This window comes from Festucalex cinctus, chromosome 19 (assembly GCF_051991245.1).
Source record: "Festucalex cinctus isolate MCC-2025b chromosome 19, RoL_Fcin_1.0, whole genome shotgun sequence".
Taxonomy (NCBI): domain Eukaryota; kingdom Metazoa; phylum Chordata; class Actinopteri; order Syngnathiformes; family Syngnathidae; genus Festucalex; species Festucalex cinctus.
This window is the reverse complement of record NC_135429.1, coordinates 20,536,328-20,562,136: the sequence shown is the minus strand read 5'-3', so window position 1 is coordinate 20,562,136 and position 25,809 is coordinate 20,536,328. Positions and strand designations below refer to the sequence as shown.

Sequence of the window (25,809 nt, the reverse complement as noted above, 5' to 3'; positions counted from 1 at the left end):
CCAGGTTTTGGCCCGTCCAGTCAGGTGGGAAACCATGAAGGCCACCCGGGACCGGGCAGTGGATTATGCCTGTGGTGAATGTTTAAAATGTATATCACATTCCGTGAGGAAAGTCTGACAATGTCCGGGTTCACCGGAGTATCGTTCTGGGGAGGCCAGTTTCACTCCTACCCCGGTGAATGACGTGGTCGGGACGGAGGGTTCAGGGTGGGGTAGCTGTCCGGTGGTGGCTGGAGCTCGACGCCGCATGTGGCTCACCAGCTCGTGAACCTGGCTGGACAGCTCCTCCAGTTGGGGCAGCATGGCTTGCTGAACCCGGTCATGGTTGTCAAGTCGGACCTCCTGGCTCTGCAGCGTAGCCTCAACCATTCCTGCTGGGTCCATGCTGGCCGAAGTGTACTGACACAACAAGGAGAGGTAGGACTCAGACGCAGGATAAAGGTAGGCCACCAAGGCAACAGGTTTATTTCCGGGAGTCAGCTGTCTCCTCTCAAACTGAGAGGAGAAAGGGGAATCAAAAAGTGGAAAAAAAAACAAAAAAAAAACGCTCCACTGTGGAGGAAAAAACAGGCAAAAGGTACAGGGGACAACTAAAGGCGCTCCGCTAGGGAGGAAAAAAGGCTCAAGGCACAAGGGGTAACTAAGGGCGCTCCGCTGGGGAGGAAAAGGCACAAAAACAAGGCAAAACGACAAGGCAACGGGAACAACGACTCGCGGACTGTGGGACGCTTCCATGCACTGAGATGTGACACTTCGGCAACGGAGGGGAGAATGCAGATGGCTTTTATTGCTGTAGTTGATTGGTGGCAGGTGGTGATAATCATGGGCGGGGACCGGTAATTAGTGAGCGGCAGGAGGGGCAAGTGACCTGGGGTGAGAGGAGAGTTAGGATTTCAAAGTAAGACAGGAAACAAAACTAACAAAATAAAAGCATGGACCGCCACGCCGGTGGCGGCGTGACAACAATAGCATTGTGGACAATAGGGGTGGGACGATACGGGTAAACCATGATTCAATACTGTGACGATATTTGGCTCACGATATCGATAATATCACAATACACGATATCTAAGATTTTTTTTCTATATTGTCAAAAACAATTCAGCAATATATCACGATATGTGACTGAAAAAGCCAACAAATGCCCATAAAAAGGAAAATATCTAACTATGCATTTGTTCAATGCCAAAACTTTGTACAATGTACAAAGTTCTGCATAGTGCCTCACTGCCTCTTAGCCTTTTAACTGTAAACATTGTAAAGTGAGACAAATTATAGTGCATAAACATTTATAACATAACACTGCACAACTGGACACATTATATCGATATCTACCGTCAGTGTATCGATAATTTATTGCAACAGAGAGCGCAACAATATATTGTGATATCGTTTTTTTTCTCCCACCCCTCGTGGACAGGTGCAGGCCATCTGGCATACAGGGCAGATGCCCGGTGGGACGGCCTTTTTTGAGGACGATGCAGATTATTTTCCTACATTTTACCGCAAGAGACTGGCTCACAATTTAGAAGGGCCAGTTCATTAACCCAAATATAGATAGCAACCTGAAACATCATCAATAAAAATTTGGGGCAGAACTACATGTTAGGCAAGACTGGCTGGGCCGAAGTCAAAATGCCAGAGCAGATTTTTTTTTTTCGTGTCAGTCCTGCCCGGCCTAAGTGTTCTTAAAAATGAGATAGAGGTTTTAGTCGTAAAATACACATGTATTTATTATTGTAGGCCACTGCAACATTATGCACAGTTCAAACATTAACATTGTACTTGAATGTAGGAAAATAAAAGTGTACTTAAGTAATGATTAAATGCGCATGTCTTGAGAATACTGAATGAAAATCATACTCCAATAAATGTTAAAAAAAAAAAAAAATCATAAACTTCAGGCCTTGACCCCAAGAACACCATGCCTACCGTCAAGCACGGTGATGGTAGTATTATTTTGTTGCTTTACACAGAGTAAATACTAGGGCTGAACAATTATGGAAAATAATCTAATTGTGATTTTTTTTCCCAATAAATGTGACTAAAATATAGAGCTGGGAATCTTTGACTGTCCCACGATTCGATTCAATTACGATTTTTGGTTTACAATTCGATTCAGAATCAATTTTCGATTCTCAATTCAAATGATTTTCGATTCAAAATTATTTGATTGACAAATGATTTCTGCTTCAATTTATAGATATGCACAACATTGTCATAATCTACTCCAGTCTGCTTTGCAAGACAAAATGACAAATAGAGACATTAAAGTGTCTTTTTTATTTTTATATTTATTTTTATATGATTATTTTTATATTATTATTTTTATATTTATTATTATTTATTTATTTTTTAAATTTATTAACTTTGTTTTGTAAGTGCCTTTTTCCACAAAACAGCATGTGGGCTACAACTGCCTTTTCCCCTTCTTCTTCATTTCTAATTTAAATAAAATCGATTTTTGGATATTAAATATCGATATGATTAATAAATGAGAATCTCGATTCTTTTCTAAATCGATTTTTTGGCATACCTCTACTGAAACATCATGTGCGATTATAATTATTATTATTTTTTCTATTGTAAATCGGCTTTTAGTTTTAGAAGACTATTTTATTGTGAATCTGCTATTTTAAAGATAGATATTATGCAAAGTTTACTTTTTAATCAGTTAGTTTGGTCTCTTCAATGTATTTTTGCTACCCAACAAATAGTTAATTACAATAAACAATATCAGATATATATTCCAGGATCTTAAGATAGAGGCAAATGAAGCCTTTTAATATCATTTTTTTTTTCTGCTAATTACAATTTACCACTCAACATACCCAACTTTTAATGTTGCATGAAACATGACATGTAAACACTATTTATGAATAAATTAATAAATTCAATATACATATCTAAAAAAATAAAACCTAGCGATCTCCAGTCGGTAAACTCACACATGCTGAAGTGTAGGCAAAGAAAAATTATACCTGATTATATGACGTAACATCTCCAATTTGATTTAAAAAAAACAAAAAAACACTAGCATTCTGTAGCAATCCTTGTGGGTGGGTCGCGGGTTGGGTAGTTTCCCATGGTCTGGACGGACCGTGAAGGCAACACGGGATTTGTTTTGGTAAGTAAGCGCGTTTACAGCTGTGGTGTTATGGCGTGGTTGCGTCCGACACTTACTTGCAAATTATCATAAAAGAGTTGTTGTTTGTTCGCCGCTTTGCCTGATTATTTCACCAACGCTACGATACCTGTACATTAAAAAGAGGCTACGGATATTGCAACTATTGTTGCTGCAATAAATGTGCTGTAAATAATTCACTGTGGTTGGTTAGCTTGTTGCTGATGGCGGGGCAACTCTGCTGGGTGGGATGACCTTGGCGCTCAGGAGTATCAAGATCTGGATGTGAAAATCTGAAAATCCGTACCCACTTTGGAGCCAGACCCACTTTTGGAGGCTGTGTGTATGAAGCATTTAAAGTATCATCATATGCTGACAAATTTGGGGGCTGAGCTGACCAGAATGGAGTGAACATTGCTGTGGATGCAATGGCTAGAATGCAAGCCGATTACCCTTTTGGAAGCCACATTATGGTGATCCAAGGTCAGTGAAGATGCTACTGGTGAACGAGAGAGTACGCACTCGTGGCTGCTCGCCTGGCGGGGTGGGCCTGTTGGTGGCATCTGGTGACCGATTTACCAATTCCATTTGACTGGGACCAGCTGCAACTTACTCATGGATATTCACTCAAGATGAACTGAGCGAGGGGTGTGGAGACAAGTCTGGGATTGATGGATAACGATATGAATAATGTATATGACAGATGTGTTTAGTCAGAATCGATGGGGATGGAAGCCATGACTTCTACCCGTCAGCCCTTCTTTCGGATTTCAATGTTGCAAATGATGTGATTGATGTAACCTGTTGTAATAATGTGTCCAAAAGAAAAAATGAATAAAAACAAACAAAAACAATCAATCAAACAAAAAAACACACCAAACTTAGTCTTGAACCGAGGAACCCCTGTATTAGCAATGAATGACTTTACCTGTACTTTTAATAGTTACTTTCTTCGGCCCAGTATCGGAGTCAGAGTCCCAGACTGATTTATCAGGTTTCTTTGCTTTTGGTGTGGGTGTCTTCCTCGGTTTTGGAACTGCAGCAGATGACTTCTTAGACCCTAGACAAAGATAACAGCCCTGTAAAACTTGCTGTAATGTGAATCTGCCGCTGTGTTAAGCTCTTGATACCCCAATCGGACGTCGGAAGTCAGAAAGTGCCTGGCGTCAGTTTGTGATGTCTAATTAATGTATAAATTAACATAACATCCGATCCTGTTGGGGAGCGTCTGGGGGACGTTTTCAGCCGGTTCAACATATCGAATCCGTGTTGGACTGTTGTGACATTTGATCACTCTGATTGGCTGTTAGCTAGTGAATAAACGCATGGGGCTAGAACAGTAAGCAATGGTATTTCGCTCATTTTGGACATTACCACCCTTCGCATTTGAACGGAATTACAAGAACAGAAGATGAATTCATCACTCTGGTTCAAAAGAGAGATCGCTATAGGGTATGATAATCGAGTGATGAAAGCCAAACTGTGGCGAGACATGGAAACGCATGTACCTGGATATTCCAGGTAGGATTTATTTTATATGACATAATACTCTGTAAAAAGCCTGAGGATGAGCTTCACGTGGGAATACATTGCGAGTCTGCATTGCTTACGTTTATATCCCGTCCCTGTAAGAGCTTTCCGGTTGCTTTTTTCTAACAATAAGGACCTACCGCTGCTGCCGATGGTTTGGAAGAGGATTATTTCTCACATATTCACAGAAGCTACTTAATAATTGGCATCCGTGTCTGTGTGATGTGTGACATGCCGATGGTCATGCCGGCAACACAGGCCATAAGCGCCGGTGACAGATTGGCCGACAGATTGGTGCATCAAGGCTAGGTTAAAGTTGGTTATTATTCGAAAGAAACTAAAACGTTGCAAGGCGGGCACAGAGTAGTGAATTACCAAACCTGCGAAAAAAGTTGCACATTTTTCCAAGAGAATCACTCACAATAGCAATAACATTAAAATAACCCTCTTTAAACTAAAAATAACCTACAACCTTTCCATAATATGAAGCGAAAGTTTCGTCCAAACACTCATTTGCTGCCGTCAATTCCAAGTGTGTTCGTAAATTTGCTCTGACAGACTGACACCCTAATATGACTGTGAGGGGTACATTCACTAAAGGTTTGCGTAGCCTTTGCGCGGCGCTAACCAGTAAAAAGCAATATTTCGTGCTCTAGCGGACGTAGTGTATTCTTAGTGAATCTCCCCCTGAGAGTGTGTGTGTTTGGAGAGGCAGAGCGCTCAGAAATTCACTCTTGACGCCCTAATACCATCATGTGACATGGCCTGCCATTTTGTTTGGCTGTGAACACACAGTATGCGTGGTTGCATCACGTCACCCTGCACACTGTGCCACGCTAAAAACTTGAGATTCAACTTGTGGTATCACAGCCAAACAAGTTGCAGACAGATGGTAACAAATGAAAACTTGAATTAGGTTGTATCGCTCTGTGTCCGGCTGCATAAAATTTATGCTGTGTGATACCATTGACACTGTAATAAAGTTAACTCTACAAAGAAACGCCTTACCTTTCTTTGTTAGTGGTAGGCTATCAAACGCAGAGCTGCTTGAAAAGGTGGAGAAAACTCTGTCGTCATCATCGCTGTCAGATTTAGACCCCTCTAAAAGCATATCAACAGAAACCAACGTTAATCAAGTCTCATGTCTCCATAAATCATTTGCACCTATGTCACGTGATCCCCAGTGTGGACGGCGGAAGTGAGTGAATATTGAATTGAAGTGGATGGAACACGGAGCGACTTAGCGACTGTTAACTAATTAATAACTCTCCGGTAAATGCTCCAAAAAATCCCAAACTTGAAATGTATGTTTATAGTCAAGGCCTGAAGCTATCTCTATGACAACATTCAGTTTTATATGCAGCGCCACCTAGCCCTTGAGGCATGAAAAAAAAATACCCCACTTACGGTATTTTTACAAAAATTGTAAACTCATTCTAAGTGTGATAACTAAGTCATTTATGAATATTCTTTTACTTTCCACCACTCAAAATGTTCACTGGCATCAGACCGATCCAAACATACGTACTTTTTTATTTTGTTTTATTTATTTTTGATAGCCTCTATGGACAATAACAGCAACATTGTGCAATGAGTACGAGCGATGATGTGTATATATACTTTTACAAAAAATACTAATCAGGGCAACTCATTACCTAAAAATAAAAAAGGACGCTGATTTTTACTGATCTGAACAATCACCAAAACCCATTGAGCTTTACACACTCATCACACCAGGCAAAAAAATTACACATGTAAAGATTTATTATGCCATTTTCAAAGAAATTCTGTTTCCAATGTGCCAGTACCCAAACGTGCCAGTACCCCCAACGTGGCCTGGGCTACGAGGGCCCTTTATAGCCCTAACCCCCTTACCCTAACCCTTAAATTTTTTTCCGATTGTATGATTCAGCTAGATTTGTGAAAATTGGGAAAGATACCTATCAGCCCAAGACTTACAAAAAAGTATTGTGTAGCCATATGCTAAACCAAACAGGAAGTCTGCCATTTTGATTTATGTTAGGATGCTGGGTAGCCATTTTTGGGGGGCCTTTCAAAGTGGACATATTTTAACGAACTCCTACAAAATTTAACCGATCGTCTCCAAACTTGGTGTGTTTCATCTTAAGATATTTAAGATGAAACGTTATCAATTTTTTTTCTTCTTCTCCGCAAACAAATGCATTTTTGAGACACTAAACGTGAACAAAAATTCACCAAACATTACACACAGATCAGGCCTGGCGAAAAATTTGATATTTTAAAGTCACCATACATGATAAAAGAAAAATGGGTGTTTAGCGCTACATAGGTTTAACGGATCCCTGTCCCGCTACGATTGCCCTACGGCTACGAAAATTGTGTGGCACCTGTAGCACATCCAGATGAACAAAAATGTCTTTAATAGGTGTACCCTAAAATAGACGGCAAGTGTGGTATGAGTATTTTAATTTCCAATTTTGGCACATTTTTTCACATTTAAAGGGGTCATACACTTCTCCTACACGGTTAACCCGATTGACTTCAAACTTGGGCTGTACCATCTCAACACCTGGGACAACATCATGGTAAAAAAATCAAACGTTTTTGACCTACTATATGACGGGGGCAGGGCATCAAATTTAGAGTTTCAAAACTCTTACTTAACCAAGCATTGCCGGTTGTACGTTTAATCTAGAGCTACGAAAATTGGTACACATATGTAACAGCCTACGAACTATATAAAAAAAGTATTTTTATGCTATATGCTAAACCTAACCGGAAATACCCCAGAGGTGGGGCATCAAATTTTGCGTTTCAAATTTCTTACTTACGTTTCACCTAGATTTACCAAAATTCGAAGACAAATTCTCTTTTTGAGCAATCTGCTAAACCAAACAGGAGATCTGGCATTTTGATTTACTTTGGAACTTGTTGCCATTTTTGGGCCGTTTTATAGGGGTCTTATTTCAACAAACTCCTACAGAATTTCTCAGATCGTCTTCAAACTTAGCATGTTTCATCTGAAGATGTTTAAGATGAAAATTTATCTAAAGCTTTTGATTTTGTCGCACGCCGTTGCCATAGCGATGCACTGTTTCCCAAGAAAACTTTGCACACACATCAGACCTGTCATGAACATGAATATTTTCGAATTTCTTTTGAAATTTGCAATAAATGGCTCAATAGCACCCTCTAGACATTTTTATGAAGCTTTTCCAATTGTATAATTAAGCTAGATTTGTGAAAATTGGGATAGATACTGATCAGCCTAAGACCTACAAAAAAGTATTATATAGCCATTTGCTAATCCGAACAGGAAGTCTGCCATTTTGATTTTATTTTGGGAATTATGCACCATTTTTGGCCTTTTTCATGAAACTTTGCACACACAAGCATGGAAAAAACATTTACACTTTAGATGGTCATTGTCCTATGTAACAGTACCCCAACGTGAAAGTCCCCCGACGTGCAAGTACCCCAACGTGGTGCTCAATGGCGTCCTCAAACATTTTATGGAGCATTTCTGAATGCATGGTTTGCCTAGATTTGTGAAAACTGGGAGGCATACCTATCAGCGTAAGACCTTCTAAAAGTATTCTGTACCCGAGTGCTAAACCTAAAAGGAAGTTCGCCATTTTGATTTTATTTTGGGAATTGCACACCATCTTTGGCCTTTTGATGAAATTTTGCATACACAAGGCTTGGCAAAAACATTTTAGACGGTCCTTGTCCTATTTGACAGTACCCCAAAGTGCCAGTAACCCAACGTGCACGTACCCCAACGTGGCCTGGGTTGCGAGGGCCCTTTATGGTATAGTTTATTTATGTATATATTTATATATTTATTTGGCGCTCTGTTTTTCTATTGAAAATTTCCTCATCTCACACCTCCCGAGGTTGGATGCCATGTTTCTGACGCACATGCGTGGTATGTTGTGGCTGATGCTAATAGCATTTCTGGCATAGTGTAGTCATGTCTGGAAGCTCGCATTAGCACTGTGTGTAATGTGATGTTCTGTTTGGTACGCTAACATATTTGTAAAGTCTGGAATTCGGAGGCTTTAGTCAGGAAAACTCGCGTTTATTAATAACCAAAACAGTTTTTGTATGCCACTGAACGTGTTGACATCGAATGCGCTCCCACTCACGAGTCGCAAACATGCAGTGTTGCGTTTCTGAGCGGACACCACAACATTCAAATCACAGCTTTGCTGCAAGCCCTCAACGGCAACACATAACACAACAATAAATCACAAAATAGTTTGCTATAATATGCATTACAGTGCGTAAAAAAAAATTATTCATAGTCACAGAGGATTTTATTTTTCATTTCAAGTGCATACCACATTTGTATATCAATTTCCTTTTTTTAAAAGTACACATACTAGTGAAGCAGAGCATTTTCGAGAATAAAACAAAAAAAAAAATACAAACTTTCATTTTAGTTGTTTTCAGCACAGTATGTTCCTAATTTTACTCATCTGATTTCACTACCTTCTAGGCCTACATAAAAAGGCTTAGTTCCCATGAAGAGAGAAATATAAATACTTTTATAGTATTAGTGCTACTCAGCATAGTTTTTGGTTCAATTTTAACATACATTAAATATTTACAGCAAAACAATTCTCAAGCCACAGTACCACCATCAATTTATAAACATGTCAGAAATTATACTACAAGATGCATAATCTAATCAAAGTTTAATGTACTATAATCTTGTCTTCATTATTCATTTGTACATACTCTAAAGAATTAAAAATGTAAACTTATGATAATTTTAATAAGAGCAGTTGCTTGTTGGTGCAATATTCTGCTATTTACTCTTGTCCATTTTTGAAATTTTTACGTTTATGAGGTGAAACAGAAAGCAGACATCCCAAAAACCTCCCACAAAAAAACAAGTGTTTTTCACAGGACAGCAACAATATGTTGTACTAATTCCGATTAGTCGACTAATCGCGACTACTGTTGGTGATTAGTCAACTAGCAAAATAATCGTTTGTGGCAGCCCTAAAAAATTTATATATTTATATATATATATCTATATATATATATATATATATTTTTTTTTTTTTTTAATGACTCCTGTTTGGTTGGTCTGATTGGTTGTTTGAATTTGGTATACAGTTCTTTTACTGCAAGCGTACATGTACACTCATAAAGTATTTACAATATTTATTAGCTATGATTATGTCCTCATTGGTTGCAATATTTTAAAATGGAGGAAAAGCGAAAGGATAAGAGGACAGAGGTACAGGCTCTTCTAAACATTTGGGAGAGGAAGACATCAGCGCGACTTTGAATCGGAGTCACTCAAGCCAGTGAATCACCATGAATGTTATTACTGCCAAGCATGGTGGGAACAACTAAAATGCTCACACGTATGGAGGACCAAAAGTGCCAACATTAAATAAATAAATACACCATTAAATAATTAAATAAGAGTGTCATTAATTCATTAAATGTGTCATTAATTAATTAATTTCCCTGTGATTATTTAATTATTTATGTATTCATATATTTATTTATTTATATATTTATATATTTATTTATGTATATATTTATTTATTCATTTATTTCTCTATTTAATTATTTCATGGTCGCTGTTTTGCGGTGTTTCGTGAATTTATTTTATCTGTCAAGCTCGCCCGTCAAAGTTAGTGGGCGGGGCTGAGGCCTGATTCACTCAAATCTTGTCTAAGCGACTGCTTCGGCCTGAAGTGGTTGTCAACATGGCGGCTATGGTGATAGATTTTTTGCTGATATAGAGTGATCGAGGCTTGTTGTTGTGGAAAACCAACATCAAAATAAAAGATATTTCTTTTATTTTTCGATAAAGTACAATTTTGCCTTGTAGGCGTTTCCATTGTTGAATTGAGTAGATTGAGTGGGTCAGATGAGACGCCATATCATGTAAAATGAGATAGCAAATTAATGGGCTAGACTCAATTCTTAGTTAGAGACCAATTGGTGTCTGTAGGACTGAATCATTCTTTGGCCTCTGGGTGTAGTTCCTCAAAGTAACCACCAGATGCCGCCAAACCTGTACAACTAAGCCACCCACTCAGCATTGCCCGGACATTCCATATAAGATACAAATTAAATATAAATAAATGATATCCTGAATTAAATAATAATACACAACACAATCTATATTCGATAATTGTTAACCTGATTTTTGGATCAATGTTTGTAACACATTGAAAGCCAACTATGAAGTTTTTCTGTCTTTCTTTTTCTTTTCTTTCATTTATAAGCGATACTGTCTTTTATCGCTGATAATATTGCTGTAACTGCATTGAAAAGATTGTCCGTATGTATTGTTTGATTTAACAAAGATATATACAAGATGTGCAACAGAGATTAGAATTAACCTGTTAAATTCAAGCTGAGAGAATTTGGGATTTAACATGTAATGTATATATATGTTATTCATGCTTGCTTAATTAATATATATATGATTTTATTGATTTTAACGTTCATCATTTGTCGAATAGAGCTGAAGACCTTGACATATTTTCATGTATGACTCATCATGCAACGCTGTGTATCCATGACACATTTGTAAGGAATGTATGACCTCATCTTCATGGCTCGTCGGTGGAAGATTACTGGAAATGAGTCCCAGCAAGTGCGTTGTGATATGAGAAGGTGCGCGGAGAGACATTCACCGGAAGGAGTCAGTGGTGTGGCCCAAGAGTATAAAAAGGCGTCACCAGTCGCGATCGAAGCCCCTTTTCACCCTGCGATGTGTCTGTACAGAGTGCATTCTCGAAGATGGAATATAACTGCCTGCCTGGACTTTGGATTTTTACGAAGGACTGGGATTAAGCTGTGACTGGAATCTTTTCTTCAATGATTGGTAATGTACAAATCTTTTAGCAATAATGATGTATAATAGGAAGATATGAATGACTAATCGCGTGTTAGGGTGGGGGCCATTTAATACACTCTCATATCTTCAAAATTATTTTTGCCAAAAACATCTTATTGTCAATCAGGTCTTAAGCTTTTCCGAGGAATGATCAATCTTGTAAAGCTTATTGTAAAAGGTTATACTATTTTTAATCTCCTGTTTTATTTTATTTTATTTTATTTTATTTTATTTTGATTGATTTAAAGTTTTATCATTAAATGTGATTTTTGATTTATATTGGTTGTCTTATTATTGTTAATAAAATTATTTAAAAGACAAGGTTCGTATTAATCATTCTACTATCTTGTCTCATATTGTTTTGATTTTATTATATTTATTTTTGGACGTTTTAATAAGTCCCTTTTATTTGCTTATGATTTTATTTTTATAAGGAGGTCGTTCTATAAGACCTACTCATTTGTTTGTGATTTTATTTTATTTATTTGAGGTCGTTCTATAAGACCTTCTCATTTGTTTGTGATTTTATTTTATTTATTTGAGGTCGTTCTATAAGACCTTCACATTTGTTTATGATTTATTTTTATTCTTTGGTCGTTTTATAAGACCTTAATGTTTGTTTATGATTTTATTTGGGACGTTTGATGAGCCCTCATTATTTTTTTGATTTTATTTTATTTATTCCGGACATTTTATGAGTCCACCTCATTATTTTTTCCAAGACGGACAACAGTAACGGACGTTTGGAGGAAGGTAAGTGCATTTGAATAACCTCTAACCAATGCTTCCATCTGTATTAATAAAGTCAAATACTCCAGCTTGATATGTAACAAATCCGTATGATCCTAACAAGGATTATTAAATTACTAGGTCAATAACAAATGCAAACAACTCAGAGAAGTGGAGCTGCCAATGAAGTGAGGTGTACATGCTAGCATTCCAGGGCTCTGTGTGTGTGGTTACTCACTCAGGATTGATAGGTGTATGAAAACGGATTGGCCTCATGATAAGATGACAGTGAACAAACCTAGGTGAATCCACTTTGATATATCGGCTTATTTAATTCCCGTCTCCTCACGCTGACGCCTTAGAGCTGGTGAGGAAAAAGGGGAATTTCTAACCCTTTAATTGGAGAGTCGATCAGGACATATTTCCCGATTTAAGTCCTGCGGGTAAGCGGAAGTTGACATGTGGCGCCCAGACGTGGGGCTCGATTGACTCATTTTTGTCAAAATCGGGATCGATCGAGGCCCAAAACAGGAACCCGAGTAAGTGCGGCTCTGAGCGGAGGGCACAGTGCTTGGAGCTGATAGCGAACTCGCTGATAAATTGTCATGTCATACGACCCTGAGCTAACACAAAATAGTCTCTTTGATGAATAGTGTTTCATGGAAAAGAGCTTCTTTAATTGTGAAAATCTAGTGTGATTTTTGAGTTGAAGTTGATTGTAATATTTTGTGTTAATGAAACGGTGACTGGCTCCCCCAGGAGACTTGCACTCTAAAAGAGGTTGAGTGTGAGAAGGCCATTCAAAGTGAATGGGCTTTAACAGCGACCTGCTGCTCTGGTCAGCTGTGAAAGTACTGATAGTGTACTTGGCAGAGCGCGCTGCGTCGCGCATTCCTGAGGGAGGGGCTGAGTCAAGGGGTGGTTCAAGCCCGCCCACAAAGAGGAGGAGGGCTTGAACAGTTAGAGTTGATGGTGGAGAGCTGCTCGGAGAGAAGCAGTCTCTTTCAACTGTGTGATGATAAACTATGGTCTACGGTATTTAGGCCTTCCATATTGGGTGCGGTTGCCTATTTTATTTGTTTGTTATCGCAGGTATCCATATTTAGCAAGACTACCATACTCTTTGCTTAGTTATTGCGGGGTGCCTGAAGATATATATAGTCCCTTTTCTTTGATAGTGGACACATTAACGGAGGCTGACGCTGCAAACCTAACCCTGATTCCCGGTCGCTTGCCTTTTCTCCTGGAGGTTTTGAAAAACTTTTAAGTTTTCGGTTTTGACAGGAGTGTCCATTGGCACAAGAAGAAAGTCGTCGAGAACCAAGGAGAAAAGGTAGGAGTTTCCACTAGACTAATGTTCTAGTGGAAGCAGCCTTTTTCGGTTTTGACAGGAGTGTCCATTGGCACAAGAAGAAAGTCGTCGAGAACCAAGGAGGAAAGGTAGGAGTTTCCACTAGACTAATGTTCTAGTGGAGGCAGCCTTTTTCGGTTCCTAGCAGACGTGTCCAGGAACAAGAAGACATCCAGATCCCGGAGAAGAGAAGCGGGAAGGATTACAACCGACCCGAAAGGACAACACACCCCACCGTTTGAGAGAGGACATCCGCCGACGAGTAAAGGTAGGAAAAACTCGAAGTCGGTAGTCCTGATAGCAGTAGAGGCAACGTACATGAGTACGGAGCTGAGTAACCAGGAGCTAAAGTACGTCCCTGAACCCAAAGCGCGCGGGGAAGGCTTCGGAAATAGATAGCTCCACTCCTACAATAAGAAAGCAAAGCGGGCTATAGAACACGCTAGTGAAGTAATGGAAAGAATAATAGGGAGAAATGGGAGGGGAAAGCCCCCCAGCCCTACAGAGGGGGTAGCAGGGTTAATGCCTGCACCCCAGCCTCTAGAACAACCAGATATACCAGTAGTGGTTATGCTACTGGGCGAGGGTGTAGATCGATGGCCACCAGGAGCAAGAAGGCACCTGGAAGTAAACAACCCTTCAATCCGTCTTGCCGACCTCGCAGCTGAGGTGGAAAGGTCGGTGAAGGAAACAGGAGTGTTCGTGAGTGAATTTCCCGAAATAATGGGCATAGCAACAGTAGTGGTAAACCACCCCCAAGAGGGATGCACCTCTGGGACGGTGGGCCTTTGGGTCCACTGGTGGACTGTGTTGTTGGATGTGTATAACGTAGTGGAAGTAACTAGCACCGGAGTCCAGTGGGACTCTACGATTAAATCCCTCGCTGAGAAAATGCAGATAAGGGTGGAATTAGCAAATCCCCAGGGGGCTGAAGCATTAAGCTTCAACCTCTGGGAGCAGTCGGGATTTGATCAAAAGCAGAAAGAGTTACAAAAAATGCGGAAAAGGCCAGCTGAGGCCGTTGGTGAAGAGGGCTTTGTTGATATGGGCTCATGTGTCCATGAGGAGGATGCAGGAGCATCAGAAAATGAAAGCCCGGGAAAAATTGTAAAAATGACTCCCCTGATAAGAACGGCGCCCCTGGGTGGGCTGCCGGAGGAAACAAAAAAGGTTTCAATTGGGAATGGTGTAATATTGTGCCACTATGTGGGAAGCCCCTGGCAAATACGGGGGGATGCTATAGTGATAATAACAGATAGATCACTAAAACCGCATAGTAAAGCGCTTGGAAACATTTTAAGGCAGGAAGCGGGACAAGAATATGAATTAGAGGTTAAACAAGAATTACAAAAAGATAATCAGCGGCCAATAATAGCGGCAAAAACTAGTGGTGGGAACACTCCCTACGGCATGATAATACACGTGCCAGGGACAGAGTGGAACCCCAAAATCGATCAGTCACAATATGCGGACGAGATGGCAAAAGCATTGGAGAGGGGGGTCGACAAAGCGTTAGGAGAAGGAGCGGAGAGAATAGTGATGGCTGTAAATTGGATTAAAACTGGAAAGATGCAGTGGCAACTGGCTGAGTCCATAGCAGTAGCAGCGTTCACTCTAAGAGCTAAGGCTCCTGTAACAACACCATCGGGAGTAGAATTTGTGATAGTAATATCAAAAAAGCAGAGAGAGGAACGAGTTAAATCAGTGACAGACGAGATTTTAACCCGTACTAGACAGATGCATCGTGAACGACGCCAGCTCCAGCAATCAATAAACGGAGAACCCAGGGACTCACCCCAGTCATCATCCCCAGTTAAAACATCTCCCGTGCCTCTCCCGGTAAGTGGAAGGAAGTCAGAAGCTGCCCGGGAGGTGGAAGACGAAGAGCAAGAGGGACCGAGCAGACAAACCCCAAAGGGAAAAAACAAGGCCCCAAGGGGAACGGTGACCTTTAGCCCCGTCACGTCTACCCCTGGAACAGCACGGGAGCTCTTTCCGGGACAACCCCCCATAACGCCGGTGCCCCTGCCACAGGTTTCGCAAAAAAGGCATATGGGAAATGTAAACTCGATGGAACCGTTAGCGATGCCAGGAGATGGGAGCGAAGAGGAAGACGATGAAGAGCAAGCTCCTGTTTCGACCGTGATTGGCGCTAACCCCGCTGACGAAGACCAAGACTCAACCTCATCAGAAGATGACCCGGGCAACCCCGGCCAGAACCCGAAAATAGTTACAAGACCAGTTAGTAAAAGAAAGAAAAATCCTCAACCTACGTTTGACGTGTACCAATCCTCAGCAAGGGTAGCTAGAGATCTTAACCTGGGATGGATCGAGACAAAGGATGGGCGAAGAGCTTACGTACCCGAGGCAGGGCAAGTAGATCGCCCCTATCCACCTGCCTGGCTCAGTAAGCTAGATAGTAAAATGCCTCTAACTATGCGAATAATTTATCGCGAGGCTATTAACATTTTACAGGCTCCGCCATATACCACATTATTAATTCACCAAGACCTGACTAAGAATTTCAGGGATGGCTACGTGGCGGTGGCACATGATTTTATGTTGAGAAGGCTTAAAAAAGCAATAAATAATAAAGCAAAATGTGAGCTGAGAGCCGACGATGACCTAAATTCAGGTTCTGATAACGATGGAGCAGCGGTTACTGTAACGGTACCAGCCGCCCCAAGAACCTCTTTGAACCAACAGTCCCAATATGTGACACAGCTGGGATCAACTACAATAGTACCAAACCCAGTGCCCCAACCACATGACATGGAGGGGGAGGTGCAACAATTTAAGACCTTGAAGGAGTTGGTTCGCCAAAAGGGTAGGCTAGAGACAGCTAAAGAGTATTTAGTTGAGACATGGCCTATGATTAGAGACGCCCCAGGAGGAGATGGTGCTAAGAAACTATGGCTTCAGTACATCATCGCTAGCCCTGTCGGACCAAACGAAACACCACAACAGGTCTACGAAAGATGGGTGGACGGCGAAGATGAGGATGAAGATGCCCATATTAGCAGGGCTAGAGAGCAACTCAAAAGGGACGTTTCACTGCTAAATGTGTGGCACAAAATTAAGGAAGTTATATCTCCAAATAGGTATATCAAAGTGCTGCGGATGATTGTCAAGGACAGAGGGAACGAAGCTGTCTTTGTGAAATTGGCCCCAAATAGCACGACGCTGAAAATTGAAGCCTCCGTTAAGAAGTGGGATCGCCTAACTAAGCACAACGCTGAGAAAAGGAGGACCGGACCAGTCGCTAGTCGCACCCGAGGGAGCGAACAGCAGGTCCAGCAGGGAGCTCAGCAACCAGTTCAGACTGTCCCCTACGTGAGACCTCAGCAGCAGAGAACGAACTGGAATCAGAGACAGGCCACCCAGCCAGGACAGCAGACGAGGCCCCAACCAAGACAACAGCCAGCAGTGCGAAGACCAGGTCTAGCATATATGCCCAAAGAAGAATTTGACAAACTGAACCCAGAAGAAAGGAAGGCCTTCCTCGAGGCTCGCAAGGCTGCAGCCTCCGGGGGGCCTGGGAAATAATGGAAACAAAGGCACGGGTCACCCTAGAAGGGGTTTACAGAATAGGGGATAACCTTTATGCTAAGGTGGAGGGAGTGCCCTATTTAGTAGACACAGGGGCCGAGGTGTCCATGACCCGTAGAGCCTTAAAACGAATTGGACACCTAAAAGTAATGGTAGCTGATGGCTCGATTGCCAAAATGCCGGTAGGGATTTGGAAGGGAATTGTGTGGGTGTTAGGACCATACAATTTGTTGACATTAAAAGATGCAGAAGAAATGAAAATACCTAAAAATAAAAGGCAAGTTGCGAAAAAGAGATGGGAAAAACTAAAACCTAAATTAGTGAAAGTAGGCCCTACAAAAATAATACCCGACCAAGAATGGTATAAATCAGTAGATGTACCTGCCGTAAAAGCCCAACAAATCCAAGACAGTGTGTTAACACTGGAAGGGAAAAAGAAATTAGGTGAAATTCTAGACAAAGCCGCCATCGCACATTTTAAGAATGATTGCGGTGATTTAGGCGCAAATTATGTGCATATTATAATTGGGGGGGTACATCCGCCAGTGAGGCAATATCCCCTCAACCCCGGAGCAGTGGCCGAAATGGAGGTAATTGTAAAAGAATTATTAGCACTTGGCATTATTCGTGAAGAACTAAACCCTATTACCAATAGCCCAATTCAAGCTGTTAAAAAACCTGAAGCGGTAGGAGGGGGATGGAGGCCAGTCATTAACTTTAAAGCTCTAAACCGCCGAACGGTGGCTAACCGAGCGAGCCTCATAAACCCCCAGGCGTCTTTAAAAACATTAAGAGTAAAGAAGTATAAATCATGTATTGACCTTGCAAATGGATTCTTTTCCCTGAGAATTGCCAAAGCATCACAAGGGAAAACAGCGTTTACGCATAAAGGAAAAGCATACGTTTGGCAGCGGTTGCCGCAGGGATATAAGAACTCCCCGAATGTATTTCAATCAGCTGTCTTGCATATTTTGGAAGGTCTCCCAGTCACAGTTTACATCGATGATGTGTTCATCGCTAGTGACACGGAGGAGGAACATTTGGAGATTCTGCAGGCCGTAATCGAACGAGTGACGGAGGCAGGATTAAAACTAAATCTTAAGAAGTGTCAGCTGGCCAGGTTTGAGGTAGATTACTTGGGATTCCAAGTGTCTGAAGACTTGGGGCTGTCGCAAGCGTATCGAGAGAAAATAGAACAGATTTTGCCTCCAACGTCCGAGAACGAGCTACAGAAAATATTAGGACTGTGTAATTATGTTCGAGATCATGTTCCGTATTATCAGAAATTTGCGAGACCCCTTTATGCTCGATTGCGTAAAATTCCTAACGAAAAGAAAACAAAAGATTGGCCTTGGTCAGCTAAAGACCAAGAGAATTTAGAAGGGCTTAAAAACGTAGTAAAAAATGCTATACGCCTCGAACCGAGAAGCTTGGAAGTCAGGTTGGTTGCCGAGATACAATGTGATGAAGATAATGCAATGGTAAGTGTTAGTAATGAAGGTGCCGGCTTAGTGACACTATGGACTTACACTATAAATAATGTTGAGAAAAAGTTTCCCCAGGAGGAGAGAGAATTAGCAGTTCTTGCTAAATATTGGGGAACATTAAAAGACCTAGCCCAGGGACAAGGCATAAAAGTTGTTACGCAGAGTCAAGTACATCGATACCTGCGTAAAGACACACTAGAAAGTACTAAAGCGACGAATGTGAGATGGGGGAGGTGGGAAGATATCCTGCTTGACCCTGACCTAGAGATAGGACCAGCAAAATCCATATCTAAAAAACAGGCGAAAACTGTAAATAGTGAGGAGAGACCATATGAATGGATTCTATATACAGATGGATCCAAAAAGGGTGAAGACCAGTATGCCCACTGGGGCTTCATCCTGAAACACAATGGTAAAGAGATATGCCGCCGAAAAGGTCAGACTCCTGGTAGTGCCCAAGCAGGAGAGGCTACAGCGGTGTTAGAAGGATTGTTAGAGGCCATAAGATTACACGTGAGTCGAGTAAGACTTATAACCGATAGTCACTATTGTGCTCAGGCGCTCAAAGAGGACTTATCCATTTGGGAAGAAAATGGGTTTGAAGGAGCGAGGAGTAAAGAAATTGCTCATGCTGAGTTATGGAAGAAAATAGCCGAGTTAAGGTTAAATATGACTATCGATGTTGTTCACCAGAAAGCCCACGTCAAGGAGGGGGCTCACTGGAGAGGAAATGATGAAATAGATAAATACGTCCAAGAGAGAAGATTGGTAATTGTAGGAGCAGAAAAATGGGACAATACTCCCAAAGGAGGAAAAGTGGTCCCAGATGAGTTTGTGTGTGAGGTTACTAAGGCCGTACATGAAGCGCTAGGCCATGGAGGTGCCTTGCCCACAAAAAGAAAGCTGGAGAAACTGGAACTTTGGATCCCAGAAAAGAAAATTCGTTCAGTTATACGAAATTGCGAGTTGTGTAATAAGTATAATGCAGGACGCCGAGGGCAACGAGTGGACGGATTGACGATTAAAAGCACTGTTCCATGGGCATCAGTTTGCATGGACGTAGCAGGCCCCATGGGAGTAAACGGCACTAAAGGTGAGAAGTATCTTGTCGTGCTTGTAGATTCGATGTCAGGACATTTTGGATTAAAAGCGGTGCGTAATGCGAATGCTAATAGCGTGCTGAAAACACTAGAAGAGGGTTGTATGTGGTTAGGCATACCGAGAGAGTTAAGAACTGACAATGGAACTCATTTCAAAAACGCTACAATAGACAGGTGGTGTCAAAAGTGGGGAATAATAAGGACTTACTCTCCGCCTTACACCCCTCAAGCTAATGGCGTGGCTGAACGAACCATTGGCCTAGTTAAAAGTTGGCTCGGGAAAAATGCTAATGGAAAAGAATGGAGTGAAAAATTGGTGGAGTTGGTCAAGGACTTGAATGGGAGGAGCAGAGCAGATAGACCTTCCCCTTCAGAGGAATTAAACCAGCGCCCCTTTGTCGCTCCTGAGGTAGGACGAATGCAAAGTACAGATAACACTCAGAAAGGAAAGTGCCCATTTCAGGTAGGACAGAGAGTGTGGATAAAATCTCATGGTCCATCTGATAGCCAGGCAGTAAAAGCAAAGTATGACCAATCTGACATCATTGAAGAAGTTTTAGACAGAAATACAGTGCGATTAAAAAAGAAGGGACTCCAAGGGGTAGAGCAGCTAAAACCAATGCCAGTTAATTCAGCCTAAAGCTAAGGAGTAAGACAAATAATAAAAAAATGGAAGCAGCCACTCCGGCCTTTGTCAAGCTCGTTATGGTGAAAGGAGCTGTCATCGTGCGGAGGACTGAAAAGGAAGTAATGGTTGGTAGGGCATTTAATCTTTGGATAAATGCAATAAGAGGATATATTGTTAATAGAGTAGAAGATTTTAGTTGGCAACCGGCTATCTTGACCTGCATAATTTGTAGTGGAAGCGAAGAGTCGAGGAGCCAGTGGAATGTGGAACAGATATCCGACGAAGGCTGGTTGGACGAGCTTAAGCCGGATTTGAGCGAGGTAGGCATGGCTAAGATATTTGAAATACAGGTATGTGGGTATTGTAGAATAAAGAGCCTACCTAGAATAAAAGTGCATGTTCAGTGGGATTTAGCCCCGCAAGAGAATACAGATGCACAGTATTGTAAATGTAGGTGGGATGGAGAGAAGGTATTGTATTGTCAACATTGTTGGATGAGAATGGAAAGAGGTTCACTGATAAGAGCTGGGGAAGCCGAAGGGTGGCAGCTAACTAGAGCGGAAACCCCGATAAAGTCGCTGAGTTCCGATTTGCTGACCTATTGGCCGATGGAGATAAACGAGAGGACGTGCGACCCAAGATTTCAGGCGCTGCTTTACAACAACTGGCCGCCAGAAGGAGGTGAGTATCGCCCGGCTCCGCTTATTGTTGGCTCGGAGGCGACGCCAACTCGAATATATGTTGAACCTAAGTGTGTAGTTGAACCAGGGGTACCCTGGGCCACAGTAATCAATGGTGTGTTAGCCCGAGGGGATATTCCGATGGAAACATTACCTGACGTCCCACAAGAAAGGGTAATAAATATTAGTAGTGTGTGTAGTAGTAATGTGTTAATGTATGCTATATTGGATAAAATGGAATATAAGGCTAAAACAGCAGTAGTAAGAGTGAGTCCAGTGGTGTCGCCTCAAAGGGATACGAGGTTTGACACAGGATACTGGGTAAAAGTAAAAATAATGATGGCCATGAAACCTTATGAGGGTATATACTCATTGGGAATGGAAGTGTCAATGAGTACGGAGGAGGAGGCCAAGCGGCTTCACCCCAAATGTACTTTTTATAGGGAGTGCCATAGTAGTGCACAGATAAGAATGTATAGTGGTAGAACCTATAGAGATGAAAAGAGTGAAAAAATAAGGCCTAGTGGTAATGAGAAGATGATGGCATTAGCCCAGGTGGCCACAGAAAAGCTAGAAAAACTTAATGCGAATTCATTAAGTGAGGGAAGGCTCAGGCGAGAGCGAGTGACCCATGTCAGGGGAAAATCTGACTATAAAAGTCGCCCAGAGAAAAAATGGTGGCAAGGATGTCCATACCCGGGTTGTACCGGTGAAGGACATGTAGTTGACGACCGCCGAGTGCATCGGTCGCTACGTGGATGTCCTAGTTTTAACAAGGCAAATCCATGTGAGTATAGATCACCTAGATGGAAAGAATTGGTGAGAAAGTGTAGAAGGGCCCCTCATTCCATTTTTTCCCAGGAGGAACAGATGGAGATGGGTAAAGTATTGGAAACTCCAACCGTGAGGTCAAAGGCGGAATGGAGGGAAGGGCCAGTAAAGGGAAAGAGCGCCTCCCCTAACAAGGAGGAACCAGAAGAGGAAGAGTATAAGTTCGAGTTGAGCGAAGACAGTGAGGACGACGAGGTGAGAAAATATAAGAACCTCGAGGTAGTTTTGTCACGCCTTTGGAACAGACGCCAGGGTCCACAGCCTTCCACATCTTCAGAGAAGTAACAACAAGAAGCAGATGGAAGACGAGATTGCTGAACTGAAGAATCGAATAACCAGGTTAGAAATGAGTAAAGAATTAGTAGAAAATACCCCAAGACGATTAGTACCGACTCTACATGATCTCTTCAAAGATCTTGGTCAATTTAGGCCATATTGGGGTGTCTTTAGTTCAACAATTCCATGAAGAAGCCTCCCTGAGAAGAGAAATGAGAGAAAGGATTAGAAAATTGGAAAAAAGAATTGCGGAAGTAGAAGCCAAGGTACAGAAGTCTAATCAAACACCCGTGAATTTTGAACAGGAGAAAGCACCAGGACCCTCAACGGCCCTGTTGTTTGATTATCAAGAGTTTTTTATGAAATCAGATGCAAGAAGGATTGGCTGAATTGCGGGCCAGACATGATGAAGATAAGTAGTCAAAAGATCAAAAAAGCTAGGAAAATTGATTATCAATAAATTGGAAAAAAAAAAACCCGCCTATTTTAAAAGAAAATAAGTTTTTGTAAAAAGATAAGATAATTGTGTAATGAAGGCCAACCCCCAAGAAAAGGAGGAGGAGCTAATGAGATGTTAAAACGCAACAGTCCTTAAAGGGCAAGACCAAAAGGAGAAAGCATGAAACGGAGCTACGAGATGGAGGAAGAGCAAGGTTGTAGCAAGCTAGTAATACTAGAGCTAAGCTCTAGTACTCAGCTAGAAGACCCACCGGACACGGTTGATGAACAACCTAAAGCTATTAACCGCCAGCGACAAAATTGGAGGTATGGAGGAGTTTTGATAACTATCAAACTTTGTTTTATGGTAATATTTTTGATATATTATTTGATGAGACAAAAATCTAGCATCGCTAGCACAGCCCCGATTAATCCCCTCGACCTAGTAGAAATACGGTATGGCACCACTAAAATAACCAATCAGACGTGCTGGAAGGTGGAAGTGAAGCATGTATGTGAAGAATGGAGAAGGGAGAAGGGAGCCTGCGGTGCTGGCGAGGAAAAACCCTGTGGGGTAGAATGGAGAAGGGAGAAGATAGCAGTGATAAATTCCTATCTTCGCACCTTTAACAGCACATATTATAATGAAACCCTGGAGGTGTTGAGAAGAAGTATGACATATCCTGCGAAATCAAAAAGCAAGTGTGCACATCCAGTGATTTTACGAGTTGATAACACAACAAGCGACTTTACAGTCAATATTACCTTGTTATGTCTGGAGAAGCAAGAACAAAGAATCATCAGAAAGAACTGGGTCCAGATCGGGAAGGAAGAACCTGCTTGGTACTTCAACGAATATTGTGCAAGACTGCCAGATGCAACAGGTGGATACTGGTTGAAGACAGACCATGACGCCTCTGACTTTACCTACCCGGCGGCCCCACGGAATGACACCTGTACCGAATTTCGCCCAGCAGGGGAACCATGTTGGAACTGTATAACCTTTCGGTGCGAGGAGCCAGGGACCAACGGGACCACTGATTACTTGCCAGGTACTCCTGCTTCATCGTCAGGTAGGTCACCTAAATTTTTTAAGTTACGTCGGTTTGCAAAATTTAAAAAGCCTGTACCAATATCACAGAAAAAATTAGTAATAACGCGACGGCCAGGATGCAAGTTAATGTTAGAAAAGGCCCAGTCGTATAATAATAGCCATTGTGATTGGAATATGATGAAATATTGTTTTGAGCCCTAATATATGTTTTGTTATGCAGATGAGGGTAATATAATTATACCCTTCGATATAGGGCTTAGGCGTGATGTAAGGTTAATCCTGAGTCACTTTATTAGATTATATGCCGGAAATGCATTAGATCAAGAGAAAATAGAAGTGAAATATGAAGTATGGCTAAATGATTCCTTTCCATGGATATGGAAAAGAGATACATATATATTGAAATCAACCTTTAATAAAACTTTGGGAATAAATGTGTTAAAAGTAGTATGGGCACGGATGTGGGCTCAACGTATTCCTACACCGGATGATTTATATAATGTCCCAAAAGGGGATTTTGTTAAAATTGACCAATGTGTAGCATTGAGAATGTATAACAGATTGCATAGGAAGGAGTGGATAAGTGGAATTTCACCACGATGCCCCTTGGTGGAGACAGGAACGCCACCTTTGACTCATTGGATATATAACTGTACAGGGTTGAACACAAACCTAACGATTAAAGGAGTGCTACAAGCATGGAAAGAAGGACACACGAGAGATGAAAGTAAGACGTGGTGGGGGCTCAATAAAGATGAGATGGTTCAGGATGTGATACCTTGCTTAGGAGAGTCGGAGAATTATTGGGTTAAATATCAATATATAGCGACGGTGTATTCTAAGGAGAACGATATTTGGCCTGACGTTGAAAAACCAGCCTTATATGCTAATCCAAGACCATGGGAAATGTTGTGTAAGGGGGGAGAGTCCGTGAAAATTTTTAATGAATGCACAATTGTATAAGCACGTATACCCTGTTATAAAGTCTCCCGATTTCAGAATTTTTGTAATGTACGTTATCGCGATGAGAATTATGCCAACTATGAGGGGGCAGTATGGATCAAGGATAATAGTAATCAATGGATCCGGAGTCAAGCTGCAGGTAGAGAATATTGTACGCGATGGGACAAAGATAATGACTTATCCAAAATGGTAGGATTAAGAATGATCCCCAAGCCTCCTGACTCTATTATGCAGATCTTAGAAGGTCACGCATTTAGGAAGACCCTTTGTAAAGGGGATATAGTTACAGGGTTTGATTGGCTGGGATTTAATAAAATTTATGGCCCTGGCACATGCCACGAACCTGCTGAAAGATGGCTGCATTGTGGACACAGTGACGAATATGATCATAAGGGGGAACATGTATGTACTTGGTATGAGAGAATAGGATTGGCAATAAAAGGTGTAGTAAAAACTGTGGCCACTACAGCCGGGGAAGTTGTAGAAGATGTAGCAGGGACGGCGATTATTGGGATAAGTACAGGGCTGTATGGTTTATTATATGATGTAGGGCTATGGTTCCTGCTAGTGTCAGGAATTGTCCTGTCAGCAGTTATAGCTGTTGCAGTTATCAAAAGAGGGATCTTGGCATTATCTACCCACCGAAATTATAAAGAGAAAACCTCACCAAATAAGGTTAAAGCTCAGTTATTGGCCAACGAGCTGCAGAAAAAATGGGGGGGCCGACTAAGGGGAAATTATTGAGAAGTGGGGATGGGCTTCAGAAAAGGGCGGGATCGGTCCAATTATAGATAAGACGCCCTAGCCCTGACTTCCTCACTTCTCACTGAAATCTTTTGGCGGAACAGTAACCAACAACTAACCATGGCTTGTAATGCTTTGGGTAAAGGTATTATTGGAAGACCAGGCGCCCTTTAAAACGTGAGTAATGAAGTGGAATATTGGATAATTTTTATAATATGGCTTTTTTATTGTTGTGTCGGATATAGCGAACAACTAAGTTAGTAGTGTGGGGAATAATTTTAATTCTCCTTTGGTTATGTCTGGTCGACCACTTGGTTTTAGTAATTTGGGTTTTTATCTATGTATTTTTTTATTTTTATTTTTATTTTACTCTCCCGCCAAGAGGTTCCGCTACTCGGAAGAGCGACCACACCCTCGCTCTCCCGTAGTAGAGGTGTTCCGCATTGATGGAGTAGATGCGGATGGAAAC

At 41.5% G+C, this 25,809-nt stretch overlaps 1 protein-coding gene across 2 annotated transcripts in view; it reads right to left on the bottom strand.

Annotated features, from left to right (window-relative positions):
* The window catches only part of top2b (DNA topoisomerase II beta), a 724,731-nt gene that overhangs the window by 18,713 nt on the left and 680,209 nt on the right, over positions 1–25,809 (bottom strand). For both annotated transcript variants that reach the window (XM_077506321.1, XM_077506322.1), the window contains 2 exons: positions 5,663–5,755; positions 4,053–4,184 (listed from right to left, as the gene is read on the bottom strand). In XM_077506321.1, coding sequence (XP_077362447.1) covers positions 4,053–4,184; positions 5,663–5,755 — 225 coding nt within the window. The remainder of the gene's footprint in view (positions 1–4,052; positions 4,185–5,662; positions 5,756–25,809) is intronic.